Source organism: Dendropsophus ebraccatus, chromosome 5, assembly GCF_027789765.1.
Source record: "Dendropsophus ebraccatus isolate aDenEbr1 chromosome 5, aDenEbr1.pat, whole genome shotgun sequence".
Classification (NCBI taxonomy): Eukaryota; Metazoa; Chordata; class Amphibia; order Anura; family Hylidae; genus Dendropsophus; species Dendropsophus ebraccatus.
Window position 1 is genome coordinate 29,197,492 of NC_091458.1, and position 11,952 is coordinate 29,209,443.

Sequence of the window (11,952 nt, forward strand, 5' to 3'; positions counted from 1 at the left end):
CACCTTCTGTCAGTGGTTGTTCTAGATGGCCCCATACACGTTATACCGCCGACTGAATCTACAGCGAGTGGCAGGTTTGGCTAACATTAGTCTAAATTTTATGGGGTCCTTAAGCTCTTTAGCTCTAGGTCACACTATCTCTGCTGCACAACACCACACCAGTGTGAACAGATGACTAACCCCACCTTGGCATGTGCTCCCAAAGAGATCCCAGGCATTGACCCTAGGCAGTAGGGTTACTGGACTGTTCTCTTTATGGACAGCTGTCACCATCCAGTGCTATGCTATTTAGCTTAGGGACCCAGACAAATCAGGAACAGTGAGGTTGTGTGTGGGCAGTAGATCAGTGTGTAGCATGTAAAGGGTCAGCCATGTCTTTTTCCCTCCATAGAATTACCTGTAAAGTATCTCCTATTTTACTGCACTGTACCAAGAACATTCTTGTGCAGTAACCTAAATAGGAAACTAATTACGTATAATTATTGTGCAGATTTTCTTGGTTGTCTAAAATGTGCACGGCTTGTACTGAGAAAACCCCTTGTACTGTCCTTACTGTTTTCATCCACTTCAGAAACTGTAATAAGAGGCACAATAATTAAACCAGAAAAATCTCGAAGGAATAGCCCAAAGAAATGAAAAGAAGGTGAAATAATACGTAAGAAGTGCAAGAAGTCAATTCATAAGAAATGTGACTTTTTTCTAGCCGTGTTTTTTTTACTTTGCTGTTAAATCTTATGTCCTTATCGTTGCTGTATGACGAACATATCTGTTGTATAATGACTCTATGGTGTATTATTTTGGCTATTTTTGGTGTATAAAATGTTATCTTTACATTTTTGTCTGTGGTAAAAACAACAAAAGTTTCTCTTTATTTTTCTTAAATGGTTTAAAATGCATTTTCAAATTTTGCATTTTAAAGGGTATTTCAACCTTTATTTTATCCATTACCCACTGAAGCCATATTGAAATATTTCAGTAGCCACTAGTGCCATTTCAGGGCCATTGTACACTCAGGAAATCACACAAATAACTTGCTACGGATTCCGTGCATGCTCCTGCTTGACTCTCTACCCGTCTCATGGACTCCAGTCTGTGCTTGGGCGAATTCAAAGAATTGACATGTCACTTATTTTGTCGGATGTCGGAAATCGCCTGACCATAGAATCGAGCCTATGGGACTGGTGGAACTTTAAGCGGGAGAGCGGGGGGCAAGAGAGGGAATCCGCGGCAGGTTATCCGCCTGATTTCCTTAGTGTGCAAGGGCCCTAAAGGTACAAATCAGAGCTGTGTTGCAAAGGTCAAAATTGGAACCATTGCTGGTGCCAGTTTATACCATGCCCTTGATATGATTACAGATCGGCCTTGTGTTGTCAATATTACCCTTAGACAACTTAATTTTGGGGATTATAGATTACAGATCACTGCATACTCAATACATGGCAAATACATGGCATAATACATGGCAAAAGGAAATCAAGAAAGGACCAGGCTATGTCCCTGTAAATAGTTTTGCAGTACATAAGGGTTATGGATAAAGGTCCGTCAATGGTGACAATACCATTCATATTTGTCAGATGGTTGAAAACTTGTAGATGTATCACGATTTTTGTAATATGTACTGTAGATAACATTGTCAAACTCAATCTATAAATTGTCGTTGAGTACCATCGTCTACACACCTTGTGCCCTGAAGGTCCTTCAAAGATATAGTTACGCATGTTTCTCCTTTAAGTTTTCTTCTTTTCATTATAGGAATCTCCTTATGTAATGTACAAGAAAAACCATGAGCTGTTGGAAGGAAATGATAAGTTTGAAGGATATTGTGTAGATCTGGCCTATGAGATTGCAAAGCATATTGGTATCAAGTATAAAATTGCAATTGTTCCCGATGGAAAATATGGAGCAAGGGATTCGGATACGAAAATCTGGAATGGAATGGTGGGAGAACTTGTATATGGGGTAAGCAAGATGTATAACTTTTTTTTCCTATTGCATCTGCTGGTTGTATAACTAATTTCCATATACTCTGTAAGGACTTATGGGTGACGTAGAAGGCCGGTCCTCCACTTGAGGCCTCCTCCATGAACTAGAACATACTTGTAGGTGTCAAACTGTGGCCTTCCAGCTCTTTCAAAATGACAATTCCTATCATGCCTGGACAGATTAAGCTTTGGCTGTCCAGGCATGACGGGAATTGTAGTTTAGCAATAGCTGAAGGGACGTGAATTTGACACCTCTGAACTACACTATAATGACAATGAATAGTTCAAAGAGGACCTATGAAGACATTCTACCGCGGCCATGAATCATGAGGGTTGTTCCCAATGATGATCTCTTCCTAAACTTAATCTATTTATTAGATATCAAGGCTGATGGGGTGGGGATAAGATGCAGACTATACTACCCTTATGGCTTGTGGTTTTTAAGTTGGCATACAACTTAGTTCTTTCTCCATTGTGCTCTATATCTGAGGGGAATTCCACCCAGGACAGCCCTTTTAGCAATACCTGCCAGCAAGGCCCCAGACTGGGATCTCACCTTGATGGGCCTGACTAATAAAATATCAAGTAAAACTATACTATAATGTTTAGTCCTCCTAGACAAGATGATTTAAGATTTTGTACATATGCCCTAATTAGTCACGGGCTGTCCTACGTGCATAGCCCCTTTAACTGTTTAGACCCCAGCATTTCATGTTATACATTGTTATCTCCCCCTTGGAAAGTAAATGTAGACATGGGTTGTCATGAGTGGATGCTCCCTTTAACTGTTTAGACCCCATAATTTTATACTATACAGTGAAATCTCCCCCTTGAAAATTTAGTTCATAAATTTGGTTTATGACCATTTATAAGGCTGTGTATTGAGATAGATATTAACATTACTTAGTTGGCTACAGGTATATAGACAAACCATTGAGTGATCATCAGTTTTCATTGTCTTATCACCTGTAGTGTTGAGCGGAGAGGCTGAACTGTTCCCTCCATTAACTGTACATCATATCAAGTCGGGTTTGGAGAATGTTACTGAACCCAAACAGTTTGTCCTCTCCGCTCAACACTAAATACCTGTTTCCAGTGTTGGAAATGTTAGCCAATGAGATAGTAGAGTCAATTCTAGGCATGTATCCATATCAAATCCTTGAAAGATCACTCAGATGTATCTATAACTAGCCACATCTTCAGTTAGCGTAAATTTGATGATGGGGAATCAAAGAACCCCCATTGTCCAGATAATGAGGTCACTGAGGTGGGACTCAAAGCTGTGAATATGCCATAAATGTCTGACAAAATACAAAGGGAAAATCTCTTTGAAATTAAGAATTCCCATGGGGGGGGGGGGTCTCGAAGTTTAACCTATAGTTACAAGCAACAAGCATGAATGTCTGTCTTAAATTTGCTTAGACATAATACAGTTTATGGCTAAGTTCACACTATGGGAAAGGCATCCAATATTTTCTAATGATGACCATTTATGTCCGGAAAATCCCATCGCGTGAGCTTAACCTATAAATGTTTATTAACTAAACTTTTTTAAATAGAACATATACAACAACATGACCACTCTCTGTTGTTTTACAGAAAGCAGAAATCGCCGTAGCTCCATTGACTATTACCTTGGTGAGAGAAGAGGTCATTGATTTTTCGAAGCCTTTCATGAGCTTAGGGATTTCTATTATGATTAAAAAACCACAGAAATCAAAACCTGGAGTCTTTTCATTTTTGGACCCATTGGCCTATGAAATCTGGATGTGTATAGTTTTTGCTTACATTGGAGTAAGTGTAGTCCTGTTTCTCGTAAGCCGATTCAGCCCTTATGAATGGCATATGGAAGAGCCTGAAGATGGTAAAGAAGGACCCAGTGATCAACCCCCAAATGAGTTTGGTATTTTTAACAGCCTTTGGTTCTCCCTTGGAGCCTTCATGCAGCAAGGATGTGATATATCTCCAAGGTTAGTATAAAGCAGAATTAACTTACAGATCTATTTGTAGGACCACAAAATTGCATTGGTACTGTAGCTTAATTTTTTAAAATTTTTAAAGTTTTACCATGTCTTGGAAACTATTACATAGTGACATATTGTTCCATAGTTAGTAACATTACGTTCTGGTGAAGACTCTGCTTGGTATTTGTCATTTTAACATTTGTAACACTTGCAGAATGTAGAGAGGAAAAAAGGATGAGAGGAAGGAAGGAAGGAACTAGGGAGAGGGAGGTTAAATGAAAAAAGAGATAGAAGTAAGGAACTAGGGAGAGGAAGGTAAGATGGTAGAAGAGATGGAATGAAGGAAGGAACTAGGGAGAGGAAGCTATGATGGAAGAAGAGATGGGAGAAAAGAAGGAACTAGGGAGAGGAAGCTAAGATGGAAGAAGATATGGAGGAAGGCAGGAACTAGGGAGAGGAAGCTAAGATGGAAGAAGAGATGGGATTAAGAAAGGAACTAGAGAAAGGAAGCTAAGATGGAAGAAGATATGGAGGAAGGCAGGAACTAGGGAGAGGAAGCTAAGATGGAAGAAGAGATGGGAGGAAGAAAGGAACTAGAGAAAGGAAGCTAAGATGGAAGAAGATATGGAGGAAGGCAGGAACTAGGGAGAGGAAGCTAAGATGGAAGAAGAGATGGGAGGAAGAAAGGAACTAGAGAAAGGAAGCTAAGATGGAAGAAGATATGGAGGAAGGCAGGAACTAGGGAGAGGAAGCTAAGATGGAAGAAGAGATGCCAGGAAGTAAGGAACTAGGGAGAGGAAGCTAAGATGGAAGAAGAGATGCCAGGAAGTAAGGGACTAAAAAGGAAGTTAAGATGGAAGAAGAGATGGGAGGAAGGATGGAACTAGGGAGAGGAAGCTAAGATGGAAGAAGAGATGGGAGGAAGAAAGGAACTAGAGAAAGGAAGCTAAGATGGAAGAAGATATGGAGGAAGGCAGGAACAAGGGAGAGAAAGCTAAGATGGAAGAAGAGATGCCAGGAAGTAAGGAACTAGGGAGAGGAAGCTAAGATGGAAGAAGAGATGCCAGGAAGTAAGGGACTAAAAAGGAAGTTAAGATGGAAGAAGAGATGGGAGGAAGGATGGAACTAGGGAGAGGAAGCTAAGATGGAAGAAGAGATGGGAGGAAGAAAGGAACTAGGGAAAGGAAGCTAAGATGGAAGAAGATATGGAGGAAGGCAGGAACTAGGGAGAGAAAGCTAAGATGGAAGAAGAGATGCCAGGAAGTAAGGAACTAGGGAGAGGAAGCTAAGATGGAAGAAGAGATGCCAGGAAGTAAGGGACTAAAAAGGAAGTTAAGATGGAAGAAGAGATGGGAGGAAGGATGGAACTAGGGAGAGGAAGCTAAGATGGAAGAAGGGCTGAGAGGAAGGATGGAACTAGGAGGAGATACAGTAGGTAGGATGGAAGAAGAGATGGGAGGAAGAAATGTGGAACTATGAGTTGGGCAAAAGAAGAAAAACAGGAGGGAAAAGGGAAAGAAAGGGAAGAAGGAAGGGATAGATAGATAGATAGATAGATAACATCGGGAGAGAAGAATAAGAGGAGGACAGTTGGAAAGGAAAGAAGGCGATTGGAGGTGGAGCAGGTGAATTGGAAAGGGCAGAAAGAAACAAGGAAGGTCTTGATGTGAGGATATAACGAGAATGGAAAAGAAGAAATGAATGGGGAAATAAGGAATGGGGGAATAAATTACTTGTTACTTAATTATTGTATTATTCCTTATAATGGCTATTCCTTTAAATTTTATTTAAGGGTTGAAAACAAGCCATGTGTCATCACGTTCTAGTCTTTTCAGTATGGTTATTTTTGTTATAACGTGAGAGATATGTACTGTATGTTGCACAATGCTGTAGCCTTTAATTTATTATTCATGGAAATACATTGTATTAAATAACAATCCAAACCTATTTCCATATAGGATGCATGTAATCTATAACTTTAAGTAAGCAGGTAAGATAACTCTTCTGGCCACAAGTTACGAGAAGATGAATCACCGATTTCCTAGGAACTCACACTATTTATAGCCCGTGAAAGAGGAGATAAACATATTCATTTTCATCTCACATTAAGGATTTGCTTTAATACTTGTAGCCAAGGTTTCCCTATTGTTTATGTAACACATTAAAATTGTTATAATGACAAATTAAAACTCGCAAAATACCTCACCATAACTGTAAAAGCATAAAAGCTGAAATTCCCTCACACCTTCCTGTTTAGATCTCTCTCAGGTCGCATCGTTGGCGGAGTGTGGTGGTTCTTTACCCTCATTATTATTTCATCTTACACGGCCAATCTGGCTGCCTTTTTAACGGTTGAGAGAATGGTGTCACCGATAGAAAGTGCAGAAGACCTTGCGAAACAGACAGAGATTGCCTATGGAACACTCGATGCTGGGTCAACAAAAGAATTTTTCAAAGTAAGTAAAAACTGTGGATTATGAATTTTTTGTCAGACATACTGTAACTTCATGGGGCATTCATTGGTGAAATGAGCATTCCTAGAAAGTTTCTAGGAAGCGGTCCAAATTCCGGAGCTCGGCACCCTCTTCTTGGTGCAGCAAGTTGGCCCATGTGAAAGGGCCCTTAATGGCAGCATTACTTAGAGCTGTCTGGCTGAGACTTAACCCTCTCCATAGAGAACACAGGATCGCTTGGCCATGCCAAATGTTACTGTGTATGGAGAGAACGGTGGCCAGAGAGCTGAACGATCATTCGGCCATTAGCCTTTAATTACCATTGGACAATTGCAACTAGTTTAGTGTCAGATAAGGATCAAATATGTCCCCATCCTTCAGTCACAAGAAGTAGTTCTAGCCACAAAGACCATTTTCATTACATGTAAAGTGAATCTGGGTCAACAATGCAACTCCTAAATCCTTACCAATGGCACTTGTGAAAACCTAACATGCATATCTTAGGTTCCTACCTGCCTATTACCGTTAAACCACAGTATCCACAAAGAAACTTGAAGTTCTTGTATTAGTCATCTAGGATGCTGCCTAAAACCAATCTTTGGTTCTCTACGAGCACCATACCTGCATACGCACATACTAGGAATGGTGCGAAACTGCCAAGGTTCGGGTTCGTTTGAACCCAAACGCTCGGCATCATTTGGTTGGGTTTGGTTTTGACCATAAATGGAATGAATAGAACATTCTGCCATTTAATTTACCATAAATAACACATTAAATTCATTTGAATATGTATGTATTAGGGATGGTCCGAACCGAGTTCGGTTCGGGTTTGTATGAACCCGAACTCTCGGGAATGATTCCCGCTGTCTGCCCGCTCCGTGCAGCGGGTGGATACAGTGGGAGGACCGCCTGGAAAACTGGGATACAGCCTATGGCTATGGCTGTATCCCAGTTTTCCAGGCGGTCCTCCCGCTGTATCCACCCTCTCCACGGATCGGGCAGACAGCGGGAATCATTCCCGAGAGTTCGGGTTCATACAAACCCGAACCGAACTCGGTTCGGACCATCCCTAATGCATACATATTCAAATGAATTTAATGTGTTATTTATGGTAAATTAAATGGCAGAATGTTCTATTCATTCCATTTATGGTCAAAACCAATATAAATAAGATGAAACCTATATGTTCTCCACAAAAACAACTTATTACAGCTAAGAAGTGTGAAAAATTTAAAAAAAGTTATAGTCATCAGAATGTTGTAATAAAAAACTAACCCTTTTTTTGCAAAGTATAAAAGGAATGTAAGGTTCTGAACAAGAGCCAAATTTCAGGGACGTCTTGAATCCATGTCTTGCATATTAGTGCTTGCTGCACGGTGGAGATAGCAAAGTCACTGGCAGCTGAACAGAGAATCGGTGTACTTGTAAAGCTGCCGTGTTTCGGTATCTACACGTTTAACAAATTAATGAAGGAGCTTTAGTTTACTTTGCTTCAGGCAAACATGTATCATGTTTGTCATATGCATCACACCTATTGATCCAGACACACGAGGTAACGGGTGTCTGTGCGTGTAAGATCATTATTCTTCATTCCTCGGGGATCTGAACGAAGCAAGAAAAAAAAATGATATAATATTGCTTGCCTTTCACTGAATTGTTATTTATCAGCCACCCTGTGGGATATTTTGTTCTATTAATAAGCGATTTCCAAGGATTCCCTCCTGCTTTAGTTTATGTTTTTAGTTATTGGTAATTGAAAACAGTTAAAAACAGTTTGTTGTACTGTATAAGACCCTTATATCAATATAATTCTATATGCCCCCCCCCCCCCACTCCATTGCCTTACTCATGCCCTTTATATCCACATACGTACACATAAGTAAACAGGTCACTGTCCCGGCTAGGTCAACATATTCCTGTTCTGCTGTAATCATCCCATGATCCGATTGGCCACAGGCCTGCCCATTTCATCACACTTCCAATCGCTTTAACAGACCCTTCTGCTTTGATCTTTCCCATAATCTGACTGGCTTTACAATTTTCATCCTTTTCACATAGATTTTCATTTGATTCTATATATGGAGCTGTGTAGGAGCTAATTTTTTGACTGTTTTTATTATTACCATTTTGGATTAGATGCAACTTTACAGTTTTTTTTCTGGGATGTAATCATTTCTGATATTTTTTTTTTTTGTCCATTGAGTTTTCTGTATGGGATCAATAATATTATATTTTAATACTTTGCACATTTCCGCATTCGGCAATGCAAAATATGTTCATTTTTCAACTCCTCCTGTATACTTTTTTAGTCTCCAATCTTTTAACTGCTTATACAGTTCAATGCAAAACTATTGTACTGCAATGATTTTCTTTCAGTTAATCTATCAATACTAGTAGATCTTACATGGCAGCCATGGAGGCCCTTAAGACCTTGGACTGCCATATAAACCAATTGATGCAACTCTGACAGATGTAGCTGTCAGATAACTTACTAGATGCAACAATAGCTAGGTATGATGTACATGTATATGTCAGGAAGGGGTTATACTAAATTTCAAAAATGATTTCCCCTATTCCAGGTTCCCCTTTGAATGTAAAGAATGGGGTAAAAAGTGAAGGGTGGGAGATGTATTAAGGGTCTCAGGGGGTCCTGCTTTACTACTTGTATGAAGTATATAAAAATATCACATAGCAACCTCAGTCAAATGGTCAAAACACTTATCTGCTGGTATCACTCCCGTGAGCTGCTTTCCTTTCAGGCTTTGTCTCCTTGTTTATAGTTTTATGTTATTATTATTATTATTATTATATTATTTAAATTTCATTTTTATTATTGTGCTATTTTTTTTTTGTTTGGCAGAGATCAAAAATAGCAGTTTATGAAAAGATGTGGACGTACATGAAATCGGCAGAGCCATCAGTATTCACCAAAACAACAGCAGAAGGAGTAGCCCGTGTCCGGAAATCAAAGGGAAAATTCGCCTTCCTTTTAGAGTCTACAATGAATGAGTACATCGAGCAGAGAAAACCATGCGACACAATGAAAGTTGGAGGAAACCTGGATTCCAAAGGATATGGAGTGGCAACGCCAAAGCATTCTTTATTAAGGTGGGTGGAATAGTATAACAATATAAGATGTGTTGTTATAGTATTCCACCTTCCCTGATGTACCTGATATAGTTCTTTTTGTGTTGTGTGTGAACATGTTACTTCCCTTCATTTCATTGTATGTGCAGACACCAGGTAACTCATTTCATCTTATCCTGGACTCTTTTTTTAAGGCCATGTATAAAACAACCTAATTCAACATTATGTCTAGGATCTTCAGTTATGTTTTTCAAACAAAAAAAAGGGGTTTATAGTGGCAACCTATTCTGTAGCTCCAATATTTGTAATGAATCACAAAAATGTTTCTTTAATTGGGCTCTTCATTGATGCTTACCCATATCCACTAGGGTCAGTTGTATAGGAGGCTAATCGATCTACCAGTGTGTTTTGGGATATTGGACCAAACCCACAAAATATTGATGGCACATAAACCTTATGTAGGTGTTTCCCTGGAGAGATCTGCACTCAGAACCGCAAGGTAGAAACAGTAACCCCTAATAACCCAATGTGCTGACCCCATAAGTTCCATATAAAATAGTCTAATACAATGTTTTTCTTGGAGGCACTTCAGTTAGCTTCCTTGGCTAAAGTTATAATTTTTGCTACATATTTGGATTATTGTATTAAAGATATTTTCCAACTGTGGCACATTTGAGTCCCAAAAAAGGACATTTGTAAGTCATGCCCCTGTTCTATCCAAAAGCCCCTTCGGGAAAAATAAATCTGGTTTAGTTTTTAAACTAGTCCCATTAAAAACCAGACCATTGACAAGTATGAATCTTTGATGGCTAGGCACAGGTTTGCACTACCATTCCCAGACTATTAAATCTTTGATGGGTGGTAACAGCCTTGCACTACTATTCCCAAAACCTGAACATAGAGTATAAATCTTTGATGGGTGGGAACAGGCTTGCACTACCATTCCCAAAACTTGACTATTCAGTATGGATCTTTGATGGGTAGGTACAGGCATGCACTAACATTCCCCAAACCAGACCATTGAGTATAAATCTTTGATAGGTGGGAACAGACTTGTACTACCATTCCCAAAATGCATAGAGTATAATGAAAAGCAAATACCTGCAGACTAAGCTATTCCCACTATTTATTTGTAGTGGCAAATCAGCTTTGACTGTAAAATGGAGGTCAATGGACCCACGTCCGTTGCTGTAACCTACTGTACATTTAGGACGTTTCCTCTTTGTACAATGCAAAATATTGCAGATACACATATTCTATATAGTTCATAGAAACTCTGGAAGCAATGTTTAGTACATTTAGTGCATATACTTGACAACATCTCTTCAGAGTTTTGACTGATTAGAGTTTCATTTGGAGTCGTCAAAGTAATTGCTGAAATAATTGCTGTGGGTCAGTACTGATTTGCGCTCTGTAAGCGTAAATGACTGGCGTTGTCTGCCTTAAATTGTCTGCATTAAAAACCCAGACCATTAGCTTTTATATAATCCCTGCAGATAGAATGAGACATTGGGGAAGTAAAGCATTTGTCAAAAGTTGTTAGAAAACAAGTAAACATTGGTTAGGGAGTTGGCAGCCGCCCAGTAGAGGAGCCCAGCTTAGACAGTCAGGACTATTATAGTTTGCTGAGCATTATGAATAAATGAAAGCAGATGTTGCATTGTTGGCTTCTACATGGTCTTCTATGTTTCATACCTGTAATCGGTCACTTGGGGTATGTAAACTGTCACCCAGACATCCGAATTTTTGTTCCTTATTAACATCTAATCTCCGCACAACCTTCTGTTTTTGTTTTATATCCATTTTGCTATTGTGCTGTGAAACTGTATATGGTTATGGCTTTTTCCCTGCTAAATAACCCTCTCATAATGACTTATCGCGACGCTCTCTACGAACACATTATTATTCATCATCTTAGCTTTTCATTCAGCAAATCTAAATTCAATATTCCAGAACATAACACCATTTTCTGCCGGGATGAATTGCCATTTTTATGCAATGTTGGCTTCCTTTTATTTCTTCTTTTCAAGCTCGTGAACCTAAAATAATTTAGCAATGAATTTTAAATTGATCGAGATAAACTTCTGAAATTATATTTTATCTGATGGGAATAATTCATCTTTAAAAAGATTGCCTTAAAGTCTACAGGGGTTCCCCAGAATTATCAATGCCCCACAGTATCCTGAAGTAGGGAGTCCCAGTGCTAGATTTAAGGCAGATCGCTATAGGTCCAGTATGGGGTCAGATAACTCCACCAGAGTAAAAGAGTCTCGCTGACCCAGGCTTTGACACAACATTGGGCACAATATTGGTCCGGAAGACGACAACCCATTTGGAGTTGACTTTTGATACAATGTCTTGACAATTGGGTTTAGTTCTTATTGGTTCATGTACAATCTACGGATTAGTTCATAGAGTATTATATAGTAAAATGTAGACATATGTACATATGCTGTATAGATGATG

General features: G+C 39.3%; 1 protein-coding gene across 3 annotated transcripts in view; it reads left to right on the forward strand.

Annotated features, from left to right (window-relative positions):
- GRIA4 (glutamate ionotropic receptor AMPA type subunit 4) overlaps window positions 1-11,952 on the forward strand; it is a 246,764-nt gene that overhangs the window by 222,528 nt on the left and 12,284 nt on the right. For all 3 annotated transcript variants that reach the window (XM_069972021.1, XM_069972020.1, XM_069972023.1), the window contains exons 10-13: window positions 1,753-1,959; window positions 3,582-3,952; window positions 6,204-6,402; window positions 9,260-9,507. In XM_069972021.1, coding sequence (XP_069828122.1) covers window positions 1,753-1,959; window positions 3,582-3,952; window positions 6,204-6,402; window positions 9,260-9,507 — 1,025 coding nt within the window. The remainder of the gene's footprint in view (window positions 1-1,752; window positions 1,960-3,581; window positions 3,953-6,203; window positions 6,403-9,259; window positions 9,508-11,952) is intronic.